The 27,565-nt window shown below is 36.0% G+C and overlaps 1 protein-coding gene across 2 annotated transcripts in view; it reads left to right on the plus strand.

Moving 5' to 3' along the window:
* Nucleotides 1-27,565, plus strand: part of tub (TUB bipartite transcription factor) — a 159,283-nt gene that overhangs the window by 116,373 nt on the left and 15,345 nt on the right. For both annotated transcript variants that reach the window (XM_056461467.1, XM_056461468.1), the window contains exons 3-6: nucleotides 6,152-6,314; nucleotides 12,839-12,973; nucleotides 24,150-24,326; nucleotides 26,948-27,069. In XM_056461467.1, coding sequence (XP_056317442.1) covers nucleotides 6,152-6,314; nucleotides 12,839-12,973; nucleotides 24,150-24,326; nucleotides 26,948-27,069 — 597 coding nt within the window. The remainder of the gene's footprint in view (nucleotides 1-6,151; nucleotides 6,315-12,838; nucleotides 12,974-24,149; nucleotides 24,327-26,947; nucleotides 27,070-27,565) is intronic.

Below are 27,565 nucleotides of genomic sequence, written 5' to 3' on the forward strand. Positions count from 1 at the left end.
AAGTCTCTTATAACCATTTAGGTGTGAACGTGTCATGGCCAGAAGCAAATTTACAGAAAATAATTCATCCATTCATTCATTTGACTTCACCTTAGTCCCTTATTTAGCAGGGGTCTCCACAGCGAATGAACCGCCACAGAAAATAATAAAACACACATAAAATGGGTGAGAAGAATTACAAACAAAAGGGACTTAGCTGAAAAAGAAAATATATGAATGATTGAATAATTGAATGAAATTACAAACAATGCAATTTGGAAACATCGCAAATGATGAAAGAAGAGTTCAACCTGTCTCAATAAAGAGCAAGTTTGGTGCGTGTATTTGATGCATAAGAATTAAAATGCACACCTATACATTTAATACTTCTTTACTAAAAGGAAATAGGCCTATACATTGTTTATTGCATTAAGTATATTACAAGAAGTTATATAATTAAATATTTCTGTAATAAAAATAAATTCAGTTTTATTTATCTAATATTTCCAGACAGCTTTTAGTAACTTTGCAATATTGTCAAAAACACAGAGCTTTCAGTTGTACGTAAAAAGGCCTAAATGCATGCAGGACCATTCAAATATTTTGCTCGTCTTCAGCTATTGACAGCAGATCAATGAGAGAGAGAGAGAAAGAGAGAGAGAGAGAGACAAAGAGGACTTGTGATATCTTTACTGCTCTATTCATTTAACCTAAGAAATGTAATGTTTAGACCATCACTGCGCCTCTCGCGATCTGTTCTCTTGCTCCTTCACTCTCGTCCTGATTTCCGGGTATTTTAACACATCTTTGGGGATCACGGAGCCGGTATAAATTTGCAGGAGACTCGCGGAGCTTCCGGGAGAAGTCAAAAGATTGAATGACACACTAGATAGCGACGATCGCTCGCGTCACAGCAGCTCAAAACACTGGAAATACAATGACTGCACTTGCAACAAAGCATCACTCACGCGAGTCGCGGAGGCAGGGCAGATTAACCGTTGTCCCAGAGCTCCCGAATGCCAGTCCACCCCTGGGTGTGCACGTGCGTCTTCGGTCCTGTCAGCGCGCACTCTCATTCCCATACAGCAGAGAGTGGCTGTGTGAACTCCACCATGCGTGATTCAGAGAGCAGAAATTGTCTCACGACCATGTAGAGACAGAAATAACATGCTGTTGTGTAAATAAGATATAACATATTTAGCTATTTAGCTTGTTAATTAAAAGAAGTTGTGATGTGGCCCTACTGTATATATAGAAAATAACATCAACTTGACTTCAAGGGGGGCGGGGAAAGCCGTTGGGAGGGCGGGGTGCCCCCCTGATATAATTGTAGGGGAAAAACTGCAGCATCCTTGTGCTACCTCTTGACTTGAATGTTTTGCTGAGTTTCGTCACTTTAGTTTTTGTTCTTGCATCAAAATTTGTATCTGAACAGCCAATCAGTGCATTTTCTTTTGCCAACTGCCGACACTAATTCTGCTAAATCGGGCCTACTTGCGCTGACATTAAACTGACGAGAGGCAACAGGTGAAACACACCAAACAGCCCTACTAATATTTGAGAGCCTACTCAATGGCAGCTTGGTGTGACATGGCTTTTAATGGAACATAAATGAGGTGTGTTAAGGCACTTTGTGGCAACTGAAATAGGCTCATTGAAATAGGTCATTGTCCAAATAAAATCTGATCTAAAGTCAATGTTTTGAATGTGCGAGAAAGGGTTGGTTGCTTATTACACACACAGGGATGTGCAGCATCACACAAACATCTTCTAAAATTAAAAAATAAAAATCTGCTTGTCCACTTGAACCTTGCACAGATCTATTTCCTCACTAGTAAAGTGAATTCATGGAATACACAAAGTATTCCATGTCACAACAGCAGCTTGCTCTTAAGGGAACAGGAGATGAGACTCCAATACACATCCAACTCATAAAGAATCCTTAAAACAGCAATTGTGAATTCAAGTATGCCCTAAGTGCACCTGCTCAATGCTGTTTAGACCATTTGCTTAAATTGTTAAGATAGAGTACTAAGAATTAGTAATAGTTGGATTATGGATTTTATAGCTGCTAATGGCATGTTTCTGCTTGCATAGTAGTGTATGTAGGCTCCTTTTTGGTTTAAGGGTTTTGCATTTGCTCCACCACCTGCTAGCACAGGGAAAGAAAGAGTTTTTCTGCCTGACTGGACAGAGCCGGTCTCAAACCCACTGCTGGCTCAAGGATTTCTTTAATGTTTAATAGACTCCAGCATTGGAACTCTTGACTATAGCTTTACATAACGTCAGGTTGCTGTGAAAATGAAGAATGTTGTGTGGGGAAACCCATGCTGGGTTGAACATGCAGTCGTGTGTGAAGGCAAGGCTTGTACTGATTCTGGGACACTGAAAATTTCATGAAGAAGTGCGCAGTGCTTTGTTCTTAATGTGGCTTTTTCTTTCTTCTTGCTGAAGCTTGAAAGTTTTTAAGTTTAAATATGTGATTTTTTTTTTCAATATTCCTCTTTTTTCTTTCAAATGAACAGAATAAATTTGTGACTTATTATTATCATGGATGAATGCTGAAAGCTTATTTATTTGATAAAAAGGAGAAGTACTGCTAAGTCACATTTAACTTTATTAAACTTTACTCAAACTTTTTACTCCATGAAGAATGTCTTCATTAAAGCATATAGCTAAATGACTTGTCAAGCTATTGAGGTCAGTTAGACCTCGTCAGATTTCGCAAGGGAAAATTAAAGGAATGGAAAACTTCAGTGCTGTGAGTCATGAAGCTTCATTTGAGAAAGTTCACTGGTTAATAGCAATGATCCTTTTTTAATTGATTTGATCAGAAATGCAGTGAAACTGTAATATTGTGAAGTTTTCTTCAAATGTAAAACTTTTGTATATGTTTTGTATATTTTAACAATTTATTTTGATTATCAGACATAATTCTAATATACACATCTGAAAAAGAATTCACATTCCTTCTTATCTGTTTTTAAAGTTTATATTTCTGTGTTTTTCTCAGTATTCGGGAGTAGTAAAAGTAATTTATTTGAAACCGATGTTTGAATTCAGATTATAAATGCATGTAGTAATAATTTTTACTGTGGAAACTGTTGTTTTACTTTGTGTTGTGCTTTTAGGAAATATTTTAGTGTTTAGTGAGTACTATAGGCATTTATTTACATCATAAATGACAAAAGTCTTGTTGTTGATCTGTTGTAAGAGCAACAAATAATATCTTGACTTCTAGTTGATCATTTGGGAAAGTGTCAGAAGATAGATTATCTGTTGAACTGCATCCCAAATCATCACAAATACTGCAGAAGACCTATTGGAACCCGCATGGACCCAAGATTCTCACAGAAATCAATGAAGTTTGGTGAAGGAATAATTATGGTTTAGGGTTAAATTTAGTATAGGGGCATGCAAGAGCTCTGCAGAGTGTATGGCAACATCAACAGCCTGAGGTATCAAGACGTTTGTGCTGCCCATTACATTACAAACCACAGGAGAGGGAAAAGTCTTCAGGCGGATAGCGCTCATTCTCGTACTTCAGCCTCCACATCAAAGTTTCTCAAAGCAAACAAGATCAAGGTGCTCCAGGATTGGCCAGCCCAGTCACCAGAATCAGCATTATTAAGTATGTCAGGGGTAAGATGGAGGAGGCACTGACAAAGAATCCAATGAATCTTGATGAACTCTGTGAGTCCTGCAAGAACACTTTTTTTGCCATTTCACATAACTTTATTGCTGAGATGTATGGATGCAGTCGTTCAAACTCATGAAAGTCTTTTTCCACTGCCCTATGACTCTATATTCTATACTGTACTGTATTTCTGTTAGAAGACAAGACTTTTGTTTAAGCAAAATCAGACTTTACGGTTATATTATATTATATTATATTATATTATATTATATTATATTATATTATATTATATTATATTATATTATATTATATTATATTATATTATATTATATTATATTATATTATATTATATTATATTATAATTAAATAATTCTAAATCAACATATGATCATATTTTATTTTGGTAAAATAGGAGTCATCTAGAGGTCTTTGCCTTTCATATAAGCCACTTAACTAGTAGTCAAGTTATTATTTGTTGTTCCTTAAACTTGGATAGGCGACAAGACTTTTGTCAGGTAGTATACATGTTCACATTCCAGTTTAGTATTTCAGACATCTCGCACAATGTGCTGTATGAGTATTATAAGGTCTGAAAATTGTAGTTTGGGTACATGACCCCTGGAAATTTTAGAATTCTCTGCACTACATATGTGAATTTAAACTTAATTTAAATGTTATCATGAATAAATAAATAAAAAATTGCAAGCTTTAAAACTATGCCAGTACCCAATATGCTAACAAATGTCAAGGAGAAACAGTGTGCTTGATACATTACAACCAGTATGATAAACTCTTAAACCTGATTTATTCTTTTATGTTGAGTGACCCAAGGTGTATAGCTAGTACATAACCAGTGCTGTTGTAAACATTATACTTTTTGCGTTCCATCAGTGCTGAAACAAAACTTCCTAATTGCTAGTAGACAGTGGGGTTTCTATGTTCCACTGTCTGGAGCATGGGCATTGCTAGTCCTATTTTAGGGGGGCTGTAACCCCCCTATATTTCTACTAAGCCCTCCTAAAACTCATACGATTAGCTCATAAACTGTTCACTAAATTATTGCCTCAGTCCCTTTTAAATTTGATATGAATACGGCGGCAGATTCGGCTCCTCCCTGTCTTTTTGTTTTTCATTTGATCCGCAAACCACAGCCGTGGACAGTGAGAGAACGAGGTGTGTGTTTATTGATAAATTGTTATATTATCTGCTTATTTGCAGTTCTTTGATATAGATAACCTTGTTTCACCGGTATCCCAATGTCACGGAGGAGCAGTCGGGTTTTCTCTTTGTTTCCTCCAGCAAAAAAAAAAAATTAAAAATTTAACTCTTAACTAACATTTCGCTATTTTTATTTCAAAAGGAACTACCAATATTAAACACTTTACAGTTCGTGTGGCATTAACTATACCATACAGTCTTGCACAGAAAGGATTAAACAGTGACAGAGCCACTTAGAGAATGTACTCGTTATAACTGTCACTGACAGAGATCGAAACATCGAGTGTTGTCTAGTATTAAAAAAAAAATTCTTATTTATTATTATCATTCAGATTGTAAAATATGTGAATTAGCCTGTAAGTTTAAACATTTTTAAGTGTATTGCTATTAGAGTACTACTTATAAATGTAATATTAGATATGCACACACACTTTTTTTTTAACCTTATAAGGAGCTGAGCCCCCCAAAATAAAATCCTAAAATCGCCCCTGGTCTAGAGCGATTTTACTGTAACAGTAGATAAAACTCACACTCATTCAGGGAGGAAAGAGGGAGGAACCGGTGAACGTTCCACAACTTAATAATAAAATAATTAAGTAACAGGTACAAAAACTGTATTGAACCACCAGTACATTTTCTGTTATTTACAGACTTATTTCTTTATATATTATTTTTTTAAACATCATTCATTAACTCATTTTATTTTCGGCTTAGTCCCTTTATTAATCCGGGGTCGCCACAGTGGAATGAACCGCCAACTTATCCAGCACATGTTTTACGCAGCGGATGCCCTTCCAGCCGCAACCCATCTCTGGGAAACATCCACACACTCTCATTCACACACATACACTATGGATTTATATTATAATACTATAGTTTTGCCTTCCCAATTCACCTGTACCACATGTCTTTGGACTGTGGGGGAAACCGGAGAACCCGGAGGAAATCCACGTGAATGCAGGGAGAACATGCAAACTCCATACAGAAATGCCAACTGACCCAGCCGAGGCTCGAACCAGCAACCTTCTTGCTGTGAGGCAACAGCACTACCTACTGCGCCACTGCGTCACCTCTTATACATCATATTTTACAGTATTAAACTACATAATGTCAATAAAAGTCATTTTGTTAAACTGTAGATTTCAACTTTCAACATCAAAAGTCAACAGAGCCGAGATCAAGGTCTCATGATTCAATTCACACCTGTAAATATATACAATATACAATCACAAAATATGGAAACTCTCTATTAACAGATATTTCCTGCAGTGCATTCTGTATCCCCAAGCTAATGTTTGACTGTTCATGTGTTTGTAGCGAGCTCTACTGGAACAGAAGCAGAAGAAGAAGCGCCAGGAGCCCCTGATGGTGCAGTCTAATCTGGACGGCCGTTCTCGAGTACGCAGGACCCGGCAGTCAGAGGAACAGGCTCCCCTCGTGGAGAGCTACCTCAGCGGAAACAGCAGCACCATCTACCATGGTACAAAATACTGTTCAAATACAACACATACTATCACAACTCCAGATTCGAGGGTCACATTCACTCTCGAGGGCATGAGACAATATTCCAAACCGTCATTACACTGACATGCCAGTATCGACTCAAGCTGCTCAAACAGAGAAGCCCACAAAGGCCTGTGATTGAAAATGGAAATGCTTGTTTGCTTATTGTTCGGCAAACAATGGTGCCATTCTTCGCTCTGCCAGCGGCACTGGCTTGAGTTACTCTATTGATCTCTGTCCCAGACTGCTCACTGCTAGATAAACCCTTCCTACAGTGACCTCAATCATCTCTATTAAAACATTTGCCAGTGTCAGGGTCTTTCCTCTATGCTATGAGAGGCCTTTTCTTCATTTTCCTCATGGTCAACTTGTGAGCAAACATTATTCTAAGCTGTTCTTTAGCATTTCTGTGCCATATTTCTATTTGGGACTTTATGGCTGTGGTCTACACATTGAAATAGCTGTTCTTAAGAGGATGGCAGAGTAACAGAGACAGCAAAACTTTTATGTGTTAAGATATGGGGCTCTATTTTGACGATCCATGCGCAAAGTGCAATTAACGCATTAAGGGCGTGTCAGAATCCACTTTTGCTAATATAAGGACGGAAAAATCCGCTTTGCGCTGTGGCGCATGGTCTAAAAGGGTTGAGCTTATTTTCTTAATGAGTTATAGGTGTGTTTTGATAATAAATCAATCAGAGTCTCATCTCCCATTGCCTTTAAGAGTCAGTTGTGTCACGCCATAGCGCATTTGCTATTTACATGACGGACTTTGTAAGTGTAAAAACTGAACCCTTCACTAGAGAGAAAACTGTTAAACAGAACATCTACAGCACAAGAATGAGAGATGAGCATTGTTTACTTTTGCTTTCACTCTCGTTGATAGGGAAACTTCTTGTATGCACAGACACCCATTAGCCTATAAATAATAATTTTGTTTGTTAAGCGCAAAGATTTGTTGGAAAACCAATTTCCAGCAAACAAATAAAAGAACAATAATAACGAGGTGTGTCAATGTAACGAAGTTATATCCTAATACACATGCTATGCTCCATATGGTCTAAAACCTGACAGGTGGGTAAATCTAAGCTTGTTTTTAATAAAACAAATATAAATATGGATATAATAAATAATACTGCTAATTTTAATAACATAATACAAAAGCAAATTTTTATGAATAAACTGAAAAAGCCCCCCGAGATGAAGAAGGCATGAAAGTATGGTTTTTATATTTATATAGGCTAGAAAATAATATGTTTTGTAATATTTTAATCCTTTATATTTATATCCCATATATATCCTTATTATATGCTTAATATTTTAATTATTTTTCATATGTAAAGATATTTGCGTATTGCTGTACAACCTGTTTGTATTAAGCAATATGTAAGCGAGGCGCATAACTAACGATTTGTTCTAGTCTATAGAACAGTCTATTAAAGTTTCTCAAAATAGCAATGTGCCTCAACACGCCTCCTTTTTAGATCAGAACGCCTATGGGCGCACATATGAGCGCTAATGTATTTGCTATTTAAACAGCGTGACGCAAAACGTCAAAATGACTCTTGCGCCAAGCTGAAACTAGCAAACAACAACATTGTGCCGGGTGTATGATAGGGCCCCAAGGGCTTATTAACATTTTGTGTATCATGTCAGTCTAAAATGTGTATCATGTCAGTCTTTTTTTACATTTCTATTTATTTCTATTTAGTTTTTTTATATTTAGTTTTTCAGATTTAAACCTCAGCTGGATGTTTTTATTCACTTAGAGCTGTGTTACACTGCATGGAAGGTCATTTTCAAAACCCCATAATAGGGTCTCTTTAAAATGAGAGAATATACAGTTTATCTGTTGTGGCTTGATATTTATTATAAATGTTTATTTATTTATTTATTTATTTATTTATTTATTTATTTATTTATTTATTATTTATTTATAAATTTTTATAATTTATTGACTTTATTTAGCCAGGAGATCACATTGAGACAGTACTGTCTCTTCTTCCGGTGAAACCTGGTCAAGACGGCAGGCAGCACATAAAGTTTCACACAAAAATCACAGAAAACAATACCACAAAATTACAAAATCACCATTCATAAAAAAGGTCAGATCATAAAAAACAATTACAAGTGTCCTTTAAGACGTTGTACAGAAGATGTTTAAAAGTACTCAGGGTCAAACGTGTCAAGATTAAGTTGATTTTGCTGGCCATTCCAAGCCCTAGGAGCATAAAAGGAAAAAACACATTTGCCAAGTTCTGACAAAACCCTTGGGACTGTTAACCGAATACAGGAACTAAATCTAGTGTGTTGATTATTTATGTGATATGTTAGCAAATTAGAAAGATAGGATGGTAGTTTACCTAAGAGAGCCTTTAAAGTAAATAAGTACTATAATGTAATTTTCTCCTTGTTATAAAGATAACCAATCTAAAGAGTCGTACAAAATACAGTGATGCGTCCGTGAGTCTGCACCTGTGACAAATCATATTGCTGCATGATAAACAGAATCTAGTTTTCTAAGTAGAGTAGCAGCTGCATGCATATATAGATGATCACCATAATCAATTGTAGACAAGAATGTACTCTCTACTAATTTCTTACAGGCCTTATAAGGAAAACTATTTTTTGACTGGTATAAGAAACCTAATTTTGGCCTAAGCTTTTTCAATACTTATCAATGTGTATATCAAAGGGTAATCTCTCATCAATCCAAATACCTAGATATTTCTAATATCATATAATATATATATAAGATATAACCATCACTTTAATTTCCAGTTTTATTTTAAATTTGTCGACTTGACATTTGTTTGTCGTATACTATATTTGCGATTATTTTTAATAATATCACTTATAAAACAAGTTGTTGGGGATTTATGGGAACTTATTATTATTTTAGACCACCAACAGCTTATTTGACATTATTTTAAAATGAAATAAGAAAACGTGACTCAACAGTGTGACTTAAATTTGCCTTTTTTCTCTCCTAGCAACGTACTGCTGCAGGTGTGACTTATCTTTCAGTTTAGGTTTAAAATGTAGCATAGCATTGATAATTAATTTTATTTGGTCTTCATGTGTTACCCCCAAAACATTTGAATGGTTTAAGTTAACAAAAGCAACACAGCTGTGCACACTGTAAGCAGCTTTTCAATGCATGTTATGACATGCTAATGCCTATGACAAATTTCTGACCTTATCAGAAGTTCTGGGTCACATTCCTGTCTCTTGATACAGTATCCATCTAATGAAGAACCAGGGGAGTTTTTTTTTTTTTCAAGCTAAGGGACATCTCGAGCTTATTTCCAGCTGACATGATGCACAGATGTTGTCGACAGAGTTTAACTGGTATTGGCACCACCACAGCCTCTTAAATCATCATTCAGTTGATGCCGGTCATTTGAAACCTGCGCTGTGGGACTAAGATATTTCTCGCAGGCTTGTGTTGTGTTTTGAAAGAGGAATGTCTGTTGGTACTAGTGGTTTACAGGATTATGAATAATTTACAGTTTTCCCTCAGCGTTGTGCTGTCTCATCGAAGAGAAAGTACCTTTGGCTCTCATCCAACCTGAGTTTATATTGCGGATAGTTCTTTCTTTGTACACTTAGATATTGAATGTATAGTGCCATCTTTACTCTAAAAAGGTGACAAAGATGCTGCATCCGAAGTGGGATATATACCTCAACATAAAACAGTACATTATATATAAAATGTACTGTTCTATGTTGAGGTAAATATCCCACTTCGGATGCAGCATCAGACATCAATGCATGTGATATATTGCAGTGATCCCCAATCTTTTTATCACCACAGACCTAATTTAGGTGGGAGGGGTTGGCTCTACATAGATTGCTACAGTTTCAGAAATAAAGGTGCGAGAGCTGGTACTGGGGTGGTACCTTTTCAAATGGTACAAATTTGTCCCTAAATCAGGGATGTCAAACTCAATTTCTGGAGGGCCGCAGCCCTGCACAGTTTAGTTACAACCCTAATTTAAGCACACCTGATCAAACTAATTGAGTCCTTCAGGCTTGTTTGAAACCGACAGGTAAGTGTGTTGGAGCAGGGTTGGAACTAAACTGTGCCGGGCTGCGGCCCTCGAGGAATTGAGTTTGACATCCCTGCCCTAAATGGTCCACATTAATACCTCAAGGGTACATATTAGCACCTTAAAAGTACAAAAGTGTGCCTTTTAGGTACTAATATATACATTTTATTTACCAATATGTACCCGTTAAGTACAAACATGTACCTTCTGAAAAAGTACCACCCCAGTGGCAGCTCGCGTACCTTTATTTCTGAGAGTGTAGGCGACCGTCAGCCGTTTTGTCAGAGGATGACAAGCTGACAAAACAATGCTGTAACTCTCATGCAAGTTTTATTTATGGAAAAAAAATCACTGCTGTGTTTGGTTTCTCTGTGTTTGTCTGAAGTAATGAGTCTACTCAAATGGAGAAATGTGTATATTCCATACACTCTCAGAAAGGATGTGAGCTGTCACTGGGGTGGTACCTTTTCAAAAGGTACAAATGTGTAATAAAATGTCCATATTAATACTTCAAGGGTATATATTAGTACCTAAAAAGTACAAAAGTGTTACTCTTTTTTTTTTTTAGGTATTAATATTAGGTACTAATATATACTTTTAAGGTACCAATATGTACCCTTTAAGTAGAAATGTTTTGAAAAGGTAGCACCCCAGTGACAGCTCGCGTACCTTTATTTCTGAGAGTGTTTACACGCGTCACTCCCATTATGCGTGTGACTCCATTGGAAATAACAAACTTGCATGCAGAAAAGACAAGATACAGTTGAAGTCAGAATTATTAGCACCCCTGTTTATTTCTTTCCCTAATTTCTGTTTAACAGAGAGATTTTTTTCAACACATTTCTAAACATAATAGTTTTAATAACTCATTTTTAATAACTGATTTATTTTATCTTTGCCATGATTACAGTAAATAATATTTGACTAGATATTTTTCAAGACACTTCTATACAGCTTATTGTGACATTTAAAGGTTTAACTATGTTAATTAGGTTAACTAGGCAGGTTAGGGTAATTAGACAAGTTATTGTATAACGATGGTTTGTTCTATAGACTATTGAAAAATTTGCTTGAAGGGGCTAATAATTTTGACCTTAAAATGGTTTTTAAAAAATTTAAAACCGCTTTTATTCTAGCTGAAATAAAACAAACGAGACTTTCTCTAGAAGAAAAAAAAGACATACTGTGAAAATTTCCTTGCTCTGTTAAACATCATGTGGGAAATATTTAAGAAATTTTTAAAAATTCAAAGGAGGGCTAATAATTCTGACACCTGTATGTGAACATCCCCTTAAGCTGCTGTCATTTGTTTGACAGAGACAAATGAGATGTGAATCCATTCCTTGGCAGTTCGTGGTCCCCTTCGCACTTTCCAAAAACGTCTGTTTTTGCTAGCTTGCAGATTCAATTTTGGCAGTGATAGAGATAAGAGAGAGAATATGGTAATTTTTCAGAATATAAGATTAAAAAAAAGATTATTCAGACTAAGATAATAAATAAAAATCAAATAATTAATGATTACTAGTGCGGCCCGGTATCAAATTGTCCATCATTCCAATGGATTGGGGACCACTGTTCTATTGGATCGAACCCACAATTGTTGTGCTACTACACAGCACTCTACCAGTCGAGATACACAATCCATGAATTTTAGCAGTGATGAATGTACACAATGCATTATATCTTACATAAAACTGACAAACAACCTATCCAGCTGTTTAAGTTGGAGGGCATGTTGGTCTCTCTTGTGAGGCTCATGTGTTTTTTCTTTAAACAGAGATATTTTTTGCACCCATTATATCCTTGTACAGAATTTGGTTCCAGCAGAGACGCACTATATTAGAGCAGCTTACTCACCTGTGACGCTCTCAACCCCTCAATGCATGAGTAACACAAAATAACTTCATTTCTCTGAGTCACTCTCACTTTCTACAAAAATAGCAAAGTCAACGTCTCTGGTGTCTTTTGATAACTAAAGCATTGATCCCCTTTCTCTCACTCTGTCTGACAGGCTTGTCTTTTCATGCCGTTCAGTGTTGGTGATGCATTATAGCGATTGACAAGCGATTGATATGCTTTTTATTTGGAGAGTATTGTCAGAATTTATAAGCTGAGACGAGTCCTCCTAGATCGGTTGCAAAAGAAAGCTCAGCAGCTCACAGCCTTGAAGGACAGTTAAAAGAAAGAGGCTGTGAGAAGGAATGAATTTCCCTCAATCCTTTGATTTCATAGTTGCTCTGACAGCCGCAGAATTCCCTTCAATTAAAACTGTATCCAGGAGTGTATTCGCGAGCTGCGAGATGTTTGGTTTTTTAAGCTTGCAGCTGTGCTTTGTGTCTTTGCTAACTCTCTTTCCTCTCCTCATTCATTTTAACCCTTGTCTATATTTTCCTCCTTGTTTTGTATTCTCTCATACTATCTTCTCTACTCCTGCCGGGTCCTCTTTTAGTACAAGAAGCGGAACAGGAAGAAGTTAAAGCCGTAACAGAGGTTCAGGCTCCTCGCTCGGCTAAAAAATCCAAGCCGCCTACCTCCACTCCTCAGACTGGCAGCGCCAAGAAGGAGAAAAAGGGCAAGCACAAAGGTCAGCTGAGCAGCCTGTTGAGTGTCAGGCCCAGCATGTGCACGAAAATTTGTGTGTGAGTTCGTGTTTGTGAGTGTGTGTGTGTATGTATGTTAAGGACATTTGTGTCATCCAGTGATTCAGTTTGTGTCGTGATCAGCAGTACTGTACGGTGAAAAAAGATTGAGGATGTTCATATGCATCCTGACAGCATTGTTTATTAAGAATGTACACTACCGTTCAAAAGTTTGGGCCTAGTAAGATTTATTTTTGGTACAATTTCATTATAATAAGGTCATATCACTTTTATAGACATTTTAACAGCTTATATTAGTCTTTGTTAATTATTTAAATGTGCATTAACTGATGCTGCATTTCAAATTTGCATTAGTACAGTGTTTCTCAACCACGTTCCTGGAGGACCACCAGATCTGCACATTTTCTATGTGCCCTTAACCGAACATATCTGATTCAGATCATCAGCTCATTAGTAGAGACCGAAAGACCTCTAATGGGTGTAACAGACAAAGGAGACATCCAAAACATGCACTGCATTAGTAAATGCTTAGTTTAATAATTCTGTAAATGTATTATTCATTGCTAATTCATGTCAAAAAGTGTTAACTAATGTGAAGTGTTTCTTGTTAGTTATTATGGATTTTAATTGAAGAAATTACTGCTTTGATTCAGCAAGGATGCATTAAAGTTGCAGTATGCAAGTTTAACACCCAGTAGTTGAACTAGGTATTGCACTTCTGGTTCAAAACACACGCTAGAGCAGATTGCCAGATTGACGACACCAATAGAAATGTGCCTTAGGTCCAATCCCAGTTCTACCCCTTCCTCTCGTTTTGTGCATTCACGTGAAGGGGTAGGGGTGTCCCAATTCTCTTTAGTTTGAAGGGGTGGGGCTAAGGGCAAGGGCTAGATACCCCTTTAAACTGAGATTTTTCAAGACCACACTTGAAACCAAGGGGTAAGAAAATTTCTCAGAATACAACAACCACAACGGCAGCATAGCTGCACACAGAAGTAAGAAGAGCCACAAATTAGTATTTTTTTGTCATTATTACAAATTTTTACAATAAAGCATGTGGTTTAATACTTTCATAACCGCGTTCATGTTTTACTGTCATGCTCTTTAAAAAAAAACCGCTTAAATAAAAACCGCTATATTTCGCTATATATAATGCCTAATAATAACTCTTGTACAGCAGACCCACAACATTCTGACACTCGATGACACTCGAATACTCTGCATTATCCAATTCTCAATGCACCAATCAGACGACTCCTAAGCTACTACAAATACCTTGGGTTACATACCACCGTTATCTTTGTTTTGAAGAATCCCCCTATCCACCTCTACTCCTCCTTCTTCCTAGATGGATGACACGGTGGCCCAGTGCTTAGCACTGTTGCCTCACAGCAAGAATGTCTCTGGTTCCAGGCTTTACCAAACCAGCAGACGTATCTGTGCGGAGTTTCCCCTGGGTTCCTCGGTTTCCTACCACCGTCCAAAAACATGCAACATAAGTTAATTGACTGATCCAAACTGGCACTATAGACATGCTCCTAGTAAATTGTTATCTCTCAAGAGCAATCACTGGCTGTTCATTGGTTATTACAGCAGGGGAGTTCTCGAAATCTACCTGAGCTCAAATTCCCCTCTCACCTTGCAACGGGAGGGAGCCCCGGGCTCGAGGATCTTATGAGCTCAGGGCTCTCTCCCGGGACAGCATGCCAAACAAGCTTATAATTTATCATCAGCTAAGTGTGAACTCTTGAAAAGTCAGTGGGGTTATTAGGACCCACTAACTTTTTAAAATATGTTTCCTATTGTGTCCCAAAAAAGAATTACAGTCAAATCATTTTGATTTTATACAAATTATAAGAAAGAAAACTAATAAAAAGAACAGCATTCAAGTCACAAAGCAGCTGGTATAATTTTCATCTCTCGTGTGGTGTGTAATTGCTTAAACTACCACTGTTATATACAATTTTCTAATGTCTAAATCTTCACCGTACTGCGTTTTGTATTTCATTCCCCCTCATGTAAATTAGTCTCCCAGTGTTGAGGATTTTTCACCGCTTTCTCTGTCAAAGGCAGCATGGCACAACATGTTAATGAACACATCCCTCTGGAGGGACACCAAACTGCTGCCAGTCTTTTCTCAAGAAAAAAAAAAGAAGCTGCTTATAGCAGCAGCTGCTGTCCGTCAGCCAAGAGCAGTACTAAGATGACCTACTGCAGCCTTCATCAATACAAGACACTAACAATCATTAAACAGACACATGCTTTCTCTTTATAATGCCCTGGATATTACATGGATAATACACCAATATTATATTGGTGATGATTTTAGCTCACCGTCAGCACCTTTATGACCTTTATGACACAAGGGAGCATTTGATTTTTCTAGGGGAGGATGTGTTTTTTATTTGCTGAAAGTATGACTTTTAGTTGAGCAGCTGACACTTTTAAAAAGAAAGGCACAAAGGCTGCCACTGGGCAGCAACCTTTCCAAAATACCAGCACCTGGGCTTGACAAAACCTTACTACTATAAATACAATAACTGCATTTTAGATTTTACTGATTTTACTTGCATTTACAGTATAAACACTTGACACTAACGTAAACATATAGTAAGCTATGTAAATGTAGAAATACTGTATGTAAAATAAAATATGAATACAGTCTGTAAAATGAACAAGGAAGCATGAAGAACAATCAGATGTTAAAGCATATAATTCTGTGACTGTAATTTAATAGTATTGTATTGTAAAATTACATCATGTAAAGTTAAGATAGATTAGAGTTAGTTATATTGTATATAGTAAGGAAACCTTCTGTTCACAAGTTAGTAGTATTTTTTTATTATGTTTTATAGAGCTGTGGTGAAAAATCAGTTCTGAGATTTCTAAGAACGTGCATCACTATTCTTTGTTGAATAGATTCTGATATTAGTTTTTTACAGCAGATGATGCTGTAGGATAATTCTTTTACCATACTTTCAAATGAGAGGAGGAGGAAGAATGTGTTCGGCTGAGTCATGTACAGTAAAAGCTCATTCACACCGAACACGTCATTGCTTCTAAAAATGTGAGATGCAACAATGTGTAATGGTTTCACAAAAAGCACAGCATAGATGTGTCCGGACACTTACACTGAGTGCCTGTAGACAGAAACTTACAGTAGTTACCCATCCTCCAAGTTCTTCTGATTGGTCCCCTGCTTTGCAACTGACATTGATATGACATCTTTTAACTTGACACAGCATCTAAAACATGCTGCACTCATGTGCACGGTGCTTCAAAAGATGCAAGACACAAACATAATGTTCATGGACATCCTTTAAATATGTGTTTACATTGAAAAACAATAGAAAAGTTGTGCATTATAATGGAAAAACGCATTCTGTATGAATGCCCACTAAGTTGGCTTTAACAGCTCACTAAGGTTGACAAAAGTTTTATGTATGGTACCAATTAGTATCGAGGAAAAATACACACACACACGCAGTTGAAGTCAGAATTATTATTATTTTTATATTTTTCAAATGATATTTAACAGAGCAAGGACATTTTCAAAGTATGTATGATAATTTTTTTTATTTTCTGGAGAAAGTCTTTGTTTTATTTCGGCTAGAATAAAAGTATTTTTTTTTAAATCATTTTAAGGTCAATATTATTAGCCCCTTTAAGCTATATGTTTTTGATTGTCTGAACAACCATTGTTGTACAATAACTTGCCTAAGTACACTAACCTGCCTAGTTAACCTAATTAACCTAGTTAAGCCTTTAAATGTCACTTTAAGCTGAATACTAGTATATTTAAAAAATATGTTGTAAAATATTATTTACTGTCATCATGGCAAAGATCATCAGAGAAATCAGTTATTAGAAATTAATTATTAAAACTATTATGTTTAGAAATCTTTTGAAAAAATCTCTCCATTAAACCGAAATTGGGGAAAAAAATAAACGGGGGTTAATAATTCAGAGAGGCTAATAATTTTGACTTCAACTGTGTGTGTGTGTGTGTGTGTACACACACATATTATTTGTTTAAAGACTTTTGCTTAAACCACTTTTATATGCATCAAAAACAAAGATACTTGAGTGTTTCAAATTCACGTTGATCATCTGGTCTGTCTATGAGCTGACATATGAGTGATCAGCTGATAGACCGACTGATCTACGCGGCTTTGAAACACTCCAGTGTCCATGTATGTTTGCACTCTTTGTACAGCGGTGAAAACTGGTAAACTGTTGACCATAACGACCAATCCCAGGCATTTCTGTTTAGCATGTGAACACTGTGTCCATTTAGCAGTCTTTAAGAATGTGCTCAACAGCGCTCAAATGCTAGCCGGAAATTTGTTTTTAATATTTCAGTACTGAAATTTGGTAGTGAACTTGAACACTATTGTAATTCATTTAAAAATTTTCTAACTTTATTAATGATTATTTTAGGCTCAAGTGGTATTTGTAAGGAATTGGATGCAAGCAGAATCCGACTGTTTGTAAAGCACTAAGCCCACAATCTTTTCAAGAGAGAATAGTGATGCAGTTTTTTTAGAATATCAGAATCCATGCAGAATCAATTTCTCAAACTTTTTTTTCATCCTTTTCCACTAAAATCACAATTTTCTTTTACAATGCAGTATTCTCTGAGGAAATGTTTATCATTGAATTTAGTGTGTTGTGTTTATATTCTGAGTGAATATGTTTGCACACAGTTATCTTACCTCATTGAGGTTTAAGCTGAATTTGGTTTTATATCACTGATTTAATATGGTTAAAATTAATGGTGGTCAACAGAGGAAAGCCTTGTTTGCCTTTCAAATAGGCGATCCTACAGTATATGCGTGTCACATCACATGAAAACTATAAACAGAATAATGTAGGGATGATAGGCAACACCAGAAGTTAACAACACAATGGTTCCCTTGACAAAAAGCAATAGGAATTTTCCAATTGCTTTTGGATTATTTCTGAGAAAAAAGATGATTCTTTAGTTTTAGTTTACCGACATACTGATACTTACTGAGACATACTTTGGAAGGAAAAAAATGACTCCATCTAACTGAATGGACCTTGAAATACCAACAAAAATAGCAACAACAACATCAAAAAAACACCTATAAGTTTAGATTTTTGTGAGCTCACAGCCATTTCTTCACCTGCTGCTCTTGTTATGATGGGGCTGCTCCTTGTCTTCTGAGTCTGAGACAGTAAAACATCATTATCTCCCCTGCACTCGGGAAGAAACCCTCGACATGGGTCATAGACATTTATATGTGACAAAACCAACAATAGGTTATCAGATGTGATGCTGCATTTTCGTGGTCACGCATGACAAAAATAAATATAATTAGAATGGCCATCATTTAAAATACAATTAAAGGTTAAACTTTTCTTTGTCCTCCATGGACCTCTTGTTATAAATAATGCTATGTTTTTTTTTTTTTTTTTTTTTACATTTATTGAGCCAAATCTCAAAACTGTGTATATTTTAAAAATACCTCAGGCCTTATTTTACATGTGGGTATTTTAGTAAAATCATTTTTTATCCATATATTTCTAAAAACATAGGACGTTAATAAATTTCATCACTGAAAACCATGTCCTTTGGATTGACACAACAGTATATGCTAATTATAAATCGTAATTACACAGAAGCTTTAGTTAGTTTTAGAATTTTCAGAAGTTCTGTTATCATTTGGTGTGACATCCCATTTATTACAATTGTCCAACAAGTCTGACAAAAAAATATTATTAATAATTTCAGTGAATGTATAAATTGCTCTAATGCTGTTTGGCTATTATTAAGAGCTCTTCATTTTTGATATGTCACACAATGGGACTTAGGGAACAGTCAGTGTGCGAATTAAGGCTGATTTATATGCTTTTGCTTCATCGCAGCCAGCTAGATTTTCTGAAGCGTTATTGCGGAGCAACACAAACCGCAAGATACGCACTTTGCATGGGCCTTGGATCACGCAGATCACTCAGAGCAGAAGCATAAATCAGGCTTTACCGGGGGGTTTGGGGGGGATTGACCTTCCTAATTAATCCTTGATCCCCCCTGAAAGACATCAAAATAAGATGTATGGGTGGGTCAGTCCTTTAATACTGAGAAAATTTTCACTCTGATCTGTATAATTAAAATAATACATAACATAAATATACACTTGACCACCCCTATAATGGTTCAAACCATTGTGAATGCATAATCACGCCAATCAGTCTATTTGAGAAACAAGTCTGAAATTGGCAGATCTAAAGCCCTGATAGACATCGTGTTCACTAGACTTTGTTTTCCTGTAAAATTGGTGTTTGCATCTAGATTAAGCATGAAATAAAGTTAAATTAGACACATAGTTTGTAGTTACATGTTACTGTAACATCAGAAATAGCTAATCAGAGAATACTGTAGGTCAGAATACACTAAAAATCCCTCAAAAGGCTGAAAACTTAAATAAGCCTTATTAATAAACTAGACGTAACTAAAAATAAATATATAAATGACTGAAACATGTTTTACACTAACTAACTGAAACAGTTGACCCATGTGATCGTCAATGTATTATTCGCACACTGGGTAGAGTTCAATTAAAATATACAAAAAATAAATAAAAACTTGTTAAAGTTAGTGACTCTTTATATGTTCTCAAACATGAGTCTTAAAAGTACATAAATACAACACATTTTTCTTACATTTTTCCTTGCTTTTTTGTCAACTACCCACATAAAGATCTGTGACTAGATGATTTTTTTTATTTATTTTTTATTTAATTGTTTAACCAGGAATGTCTCATTGAGATACAATATCTCTTCTACCAGGGAGTCCTGGTCAAGACAGGCAGCATAGGACAAAGTAACAAACTAATAATAAAATTTGATAATAATAATAAATACATGTCACAACACATAGACACACAAAAATAGTATAAAGCATAGTCAATTGTTAAAACATGTGGACTGTTCTAAATTGACAGTCTTTAAAATATTTTTTAATATAGCGATAGATGGTACGGATTTCATATGTAGTGTATCTTGAAGCTCATTCCATACATATGGAGCATACTTAGAGAATGCAGATCGACCTAACTGTGTGAAAAAAAAATGGCACCTTAAGTAAGTGTATATCTGCTGATCTGGTATTGTAAGTATTTGAACAGTACTCCAACAAATTAGATATATACTGTGGTAATTGACCAACTAAAGCTTTAAAAATGAAAAGTAAAATATGTTGTTTTCTCCTTAACCGTAATGAGGACCATTCTGTCATTTTATATAAACATTAAATAGCCTGATATCAAGTCAGGCTATTACTAGGGCCAAAGATTTGAAAGAATAAGCTGATATATTTCAGCTTTAAAAGCTATTCTTGATTGACTGATCAGTGTTTTCTGTTCTTTCTCTAAGGATTACTTACCTTGTTAAGCAGCCCCATTACAGGTCACTTTAACTTCAATGACAATCACAGTCTAAATGCAATACTGATCATTGTGCAATCACAAGCTCTAATGCCTGTTGGCCATCCAGTCAGAGCTAATTCTCAGACATTGTTCAGCAGACGTATCCCTGGAGGGGGGGCAAAGGGTCTCGGTAGCGATAATGACTTGATTTGGCCTGGTTGGATGCATGGATGACTGGAAGGGTGGGAGCTGTAATCGGGACATGTTGCATGTTGCTGTGCTTGACTGGGACAACATGTTCTTTCTCTGATAGTGACTAATTGGATGAAATACAAAACTCAGGCTGACATAAGTGCATCTATAAATAGATGATAGCAAATTCTTGAAACCCCAAGGGCGCTTGAAAGCGTCAGCACACGCAAAGTTCACTTTAAAGGTTATATATTGCATACGCTGTCAGTGAAAAGTTTGGAATAATAATTTTTTGTGGCTCAAGACTCCATTTACTTGATCAGAAATACAGTAATATTGAGAAATATTGTTACAGTAAAAGTGACTGCAGTTTAAAAAGATGGCAAAGCTGATTTCTTATCATCCATTAATCCAGCAACAATAGATCTTTCTAATAAATTATACAAATATGTTGATTTGGTAACCAGGAATATATAAAAATTTATTTTTGTTGCTTTGTAATTTTTGTGGAAAATGGGTTTAAGGTAGAAATAAATGCTTTGGAAAGCAAGGGCACCTTAAACTAAATTTAATTAAAGTGACTACCAAATTCTGTAATATTATAAATCAAAAGCTTTTTCTTTTTTTGTGATCAAATTTTTATTGATTTTCCATGTGAGTAGTTACAGCATCTTTACACTTTTCTTTCCGATAAACAAAGCAAGATCCACTCCTCAACCCCCCAGCCCACCCACAAAAACTCCCACCTTACCATCTAGCAGTGCCAAAGTCTATGCCATCCCACAAATAACATTGCAATCAAGACAAACTACTAACAGAAAACATATACATACAGTGCTCAGCATATATAAGTACACCCCTCACAAATCTATCTTTTGAATTCATATTTTTAATAGGAAGCCACATAATATTATATTTGTGCATATACATTAGATTAGTCTGAAGCCAAATGTGGAACTTATCTAACAAAATAACTTATGATAACAGTCAGAGACCTAGTACACCCCCAAACAATACAATTAAATACAATTTAAAGGAAACAAAAAAAATAAAAATAAAAAATTTAGTTTTTTGCAATATTTTTGCAATATTTTGCTTGAATTTAATTGTATTATCTTTTATTTCTAAATTTGTTTGGTGACTAAAATATTATTTTAAGAAATATATCCGTCTAATAAATCGGTTTTGTTTAAATGCACCAAAATACATTGCCTGTATTCACTGATAAATGAATAAAAATATTCATGTTCAAAATGGGGTGTACTCAGTTATGCTGCGCACTGTACATATAAACATGAAATACACATACACCACCAATTATCTTTTTAGCAGATGTAAGTCCTGCCAATCAGACCTTTATTTGTTGCTCTGTCAAACCCAAACTGGAATCATCATTTAAAAGTAGCATAACTGGTTGCGCTGGTGTATCCCACCCAAAAAAAAAATGTAATTCCCACATTCCCACACCATATGTATAAATGTTCCAACTTGTTAGTGAGAACAAAAACTGCAATTGGGACTTGGAGATAATTTACAAAGAAAACATTCCTTTGGTGTCCAGTACAATCAGTCACAGAACATACAATTTATTAACTGGTGATTTGAATTTTTCGAAGAACAAAATATGTGTTCCCAAACTGTCTCCCAATCAATCTGGTTCTCAGATAACTCCCTAGCCCAAATCACATCTATTAAAAATATTCAAAAGCTTCTTCCATTTATGATAAAACAAGGACCAATATTTGATTATAATTGATACTGATTCATGTTGGCACTGAAGACTAATTAATGGCTGTTGAAAATTTAATTTCTCATTTATATTACTGTATGTACTTTTTATAACTCTTATAATAGTAAGCTGCAATAAAAGTTTGGCAACTGTAATTTAACAATATTACTGTATTTAAGTGTAATAAATGTACTCTTAAGATGTTTACACAACAGAATTATTCTTATTTTTTATTTTATACAGAAACCTATATTTGCTGTACTTGTATCAAAAACAAATGAAAAAATGAAAACTAGAATTGAAAATACTTTTCGTTAACTGAAATAAAAATTAAGAGTTTTAAAAAAAAAAAACTAGAACTAACTGAAACTGTATTGTGTACATACAAAACCAACTAAAATTATAGCAAAAACTTGCTTTGTTTTTGTCTTTGTAACTGTATTTAATACATAAGCCTACTGTATACCTTTTAGAAGTAAATTTATTTACTTCGCACTGCCAGTTGTTTGACCTGTAATGCACCTCAGAGTCTGTAATCCTGCTGCCATTGGCCAAATCAAGCCGGTTCTCCTCTAGTCATCCTTGCTGTTGCTCCCACAACAAAAAAAGTGGACATGACAGCAGCACAGTCACAACATTAAATAAAATACAATTAAATACGAACCGAGCAGAGACTTAAAAGTAATAATTGAACACATTTGTGCCCAATAATGGTTTTTATTTCTTTATTAGTGATCCTGATCACGAATCGTTCTTTTCATTGAATCATTTGAATCATTTGAAGCGATTTGCGTCTCCAGTAAGAACTTATCCACAAGCTACTTACATTTTAACATGCCTGATACCAACCTCTGACTCGAAATAAAGCAATTTCCTGAGTTATTCAGTTATTAGAACAGTACACTGAGATCAGATTTGAGAAGCGGTGAATGAATAATACTGCGTGTAAACCGAGAGCTTAAATAAGAGGATCTGGCGAAACATAAGTTTATTTCATAACAGAAAGTCGTAATGGAATTTAAATAAGTGAATCATGCTTCAGTTGGGTTGCAAACGTAATCGTAAGAAACTTTTCAGATTATGGTGCTGTTTTCACTGACTGAATGTTTGATTGCTGACTACATAATTTTGATATGTTGAGTACAAACTTGAGAAGATCTGGTTCATGTTAAAGATCCGAACTTCCCATCACTACTGTATCTAACCTCCGAGGCAGTCTTGCACACATATTTTACTTAAGGCTGCTGCTATCTTGTGGGCTGTTGTATTTGACTATGAGGATGGGTAGATGGTAGTGTTTTTATGTCAAAAAATTAGCCTCTCTTCGGTTGAGTTTTTATTATACAGTATTTATTCTGATGATTTTGAATCTTTCTCATAACAAATATCCCAATTTACTCAAAAGCAACAAACAAAAAACTAAAACTAACACTGAAACTAATAAAAACTAAAGTAAAACTAAGCAATTTCAAAAAATAGAAACTAATAAAAACTATTAAACTACCTCTAAAAACGAATCAAAACAAACTGAATATGAACACGTAAAGTTAAAATGAAATAAAAACTAAAACAAAAAATCCAAAACTATTATAACCTTGCTCTAAAATGTATGTAAATGAAATGAAAGACTAAAACAATACATATTTTGCTGAAAAAGATGTCATGTAAACATACCTCTGTTGAAAGTCTTTTTGAGCCCATCAATGCAGAGCAATTCATTCCCCATTCAGATTTGAATGTTTGTCTCCATATTTCCATGAACGCCGTTATTTTGTGACACCCACAAAATACAGTGAACATACAGGACGGTTGAGTTAACAGTGTTGCTGTGTTGTGGTGGTACCACAGGAATTGATGGGCCCGCTGCCTTCCAGGATGAGGGTCAGGAGCTAGGCAACCAGATTCAGATCCTGACCGTGGGCCACTCACCCGCCCAGGAGAGCGAGGCAGAGGGCCAGGGGGAGGCAGTGGGCAGCACACACTCACAGGGCAAACAGGACCTACGGGTCACCATGCTGAAGAAAGGTACACCAGCGATAGTCCTCCAGTGGAGAGAGAGAGAGACAGATGGGCAGAGACTCGTGCCGATTAAGCCATGCAGATTTGCAGTGATCTCCTAACGTACTAAAAACATCATGTTCCTGTAATATCATCATCTGGCGACTAACGCTTTGGGATCTACTTACACGCTATAGCTTTATAAGCCTGTTAGCCTGCACCAGGACGTCGGCGTACTGAGACGCTAACTGTTGAACATGTCAGTGTTTACGAATAAATTAAATCAATCAGAACTTGAGAAATCTTGACAAACTAGCCTAAAGGTACACTGTAAAAAAATAGGTACCTGTAATAATAAAAAAGTCATGCCAGTGTATGTTTTTACTTTAACTTAATTTAGTTCAACACATTTTAACATGATCTTTTAGGTCAGCTTATTTGATGTATATTAAAAAGACTTGTGAAGTAAAATTTATATAATTTAAAAATGTAAATGATCAACAGTTTTAAACAGTGTATAACCCTCAAGTCATGATTGTAGCTAGTTGTTTTTCAGTGGAAAGCTCACAAAGAATGTATTTGCTAAGTTTGTGTTAAGAGAACACATAATACGCTTACTAGAAACAGAGTTAATACTTATATCAGCATAGTAACAAGACATACACTACCTGACAAAAGTCTTGTTGTCCAAGTTTTAGGAACAACAAATAATAACTTGACTTCTAGTTGATCATTTAGTATCAGAAGTGGCTTATTTGAAAGGCAAAGGCCTACAGATTATGCTTATTTTACCAAAATAAAACATGATCATGCCTGGATTTTCAATTATTTCGTTAGGACAGTAAGGTCTGACTTTGCTTAGACAAAAGTCTTGTCATTTAACAAAAATAATAAACATTATAGGATATAAAGTCATGGAGCAGTGAAAAAAGAATTAATATTGTGTGTGACTCTCATGAGCTTGGAGGTCTGCATCCATGCATCTCTGCAATGACTCAAATAACTTATTAATAAAGTCATCTGGAATGGCAAAGAAAGCGTTCTTGCAGGACTCCCAGAGTTCATCAAGAATCTTTGGATTCATCTTCAGTGCCTCCTCCTTTATCTTACCCCAGACATGCTCAATAATGTTCAAATCTGGTGACTGGGCTGGCCAATCCTAGAGCATCTTGACCTTCTTTGCTTTCAGGAGCTTTGATGTGGAGGCTGAAGAATGAGAAGGAGTGTTATCCTGCTGAAGTATTTGCCCTCTCCTGTGGTTTGTAATGTAACGGGCAGCTCAAATGTCTTGATATCTCAGGCTGTTGATGTTGCCATCCACTTCCCCATACTGAATGTAACCCCAAATCCTGATTTTTCTTCACCAAACTTGACTGATTTCTGTGAGAATCTTGGGTCTATGCGGGTGTAACCATGCCGGTCCTACACCACCCAACCCACTCCGAGCTGGGATCGAACCACCGACCTTCCGCATGGGAGTCGGTTGCTCTAACAAGGAGGCTAAAGGCCATGACCTCTAGCGTCTGTCGCCTCACTCCTATCCGGGTCACGGCATCAATGTAACCTTCCCGGTCCTACACCACCCAACGCGCTCCGAGCTGGGATCGAACCGGCGACTTACCGCATGGGAGTCGGTTCCTCTAACAAGGAGGCTAAAGACCATGGCCTTTAGCGTTTGTCGCTAGAGCACCTTTAGAGGTCAGAGGAGTGAGGTTTACCTGCACAGCTCTTCACTAGCTGGCCTCCGCTACACGGGTTCCAATAGGTCTTCTGCAGTATTTGTGATGATTGCGATGCAGTTCAACAGATGATTCATCAGGAAAGTCTACCTACTGCCACTTTTCCAACTAGGAGTCAAGTTATTATTTATTGCTCTTACAACTGTGATCGATGACAAGACTTTTGTCTGCTAGTGTACATTGCTGTACATCCCAATTTATTTGGAAAGGTAAACACTAAACAAAACACCCTAGAGCACATTTAGTCTAACGACACAATATAGTGTTGATTTATGGATAGTTCTTCATTTTTTACATCACAGTTTCTACTAAACACCTAATGTTCACAAAGTTTACATATTAACTTACACAAGACGATGTTCTTTGTAATAAAAAGTAACAAGATTTTGTAGCTACTAACAGAATAAGACTAAAAAGTCAAAGTCGCATGGAAGATTGTTAGTAAACATCCAAACAAAGCAGTCGAATATTATGATGTTTCGCTATGCATATGCTATAAGGTACTTTTAGCCAGTAGTTATTGGTAACAACATGACTGATGGGAAATTCTTGGTCTGCCTCTCTCTCCTCCTTCAGTGACATGTTTGGATTAGATAATGTCTTTATTGTCTGCATGAACCGATATGAGCCGATCTGGACTCTGGATTATCATTTAGCCCTTTGCATCTCTTCCTCTGCTAATTTGTTGAACAGAGTGAAGAGTTTCTTTTTTTTTTACCCAAATGTACTCAGTTGCGTCTGCTAAATTTCATGCCATATGCTCTTTTGGCATCAGAGTTTGCAGTGTTGTTTGCGCTGCATAATGTCTCCCATGTTTGCTTTATGCCTGCTGCTGTTCTCTCCTCATGTTCTGCTATCCACACACGGTTTGATTAGAGACTCAATATTTTTTTTTCTTCTTCTTCTAAGGAATCTCAAGTAGCATGAACTTTGATGAAGAGGAGGACGAAGATGATTTGGTCAGCTCAAGCTCATCTCAGCTCAACAGCAACACAAGACCCGGCTCTGCCACCAGCAAAAAGTCCAGCAAGGTAAATTCCTGCTTTCACTGCTTATTTAGAGGTCATTTATTAATTAAGTCAATAAATGAAGTAGATTTTTTTACACAGTGTGAGGTGCAGATACAGCAAGGAGGGATAGAGGGACACAAATCATGGATACTATAGTTACACATTCATTGCTGAGCGAGGAATGTAGAAAGGTATTTAGTTTATTAAGATGTTTAAAAGTAACAGTGAAGGGAAATTCTATTTTTATTCAGTAAGGATGCATTTAATTCATTAATGATGACCGAAAATAGTCGTTTACAATTTTACAAAGGATCATCCTTAGGGTGTAGGTTTGCACTTGACAATGTGTGGACGGGTGAATCAAGCAATCAAGCAAAAGCCCCCTTCCAAGAATGAATACAGTTTATATATATATATATATATATATATATATATATATATATATATATATATATATATGAACCGCCAGCTTATCCAGCATATGTTTTACGCAGCAGATGCCCTTCCAGCTGCAACC

Source organism: Danio aesculapii, chromosome 7, assembly GCF_903798145.1.
Source record: "Danio aesculapii chromosome 7, fDanAes4.1, whole genome shotgun sequence".
Classification (NCBI taxonomy): Eukaryota; Metazoa; Chordata; class Actinopteri; order Cypriniformes; family Danionidae; genus Danio; species Danio aesculapii.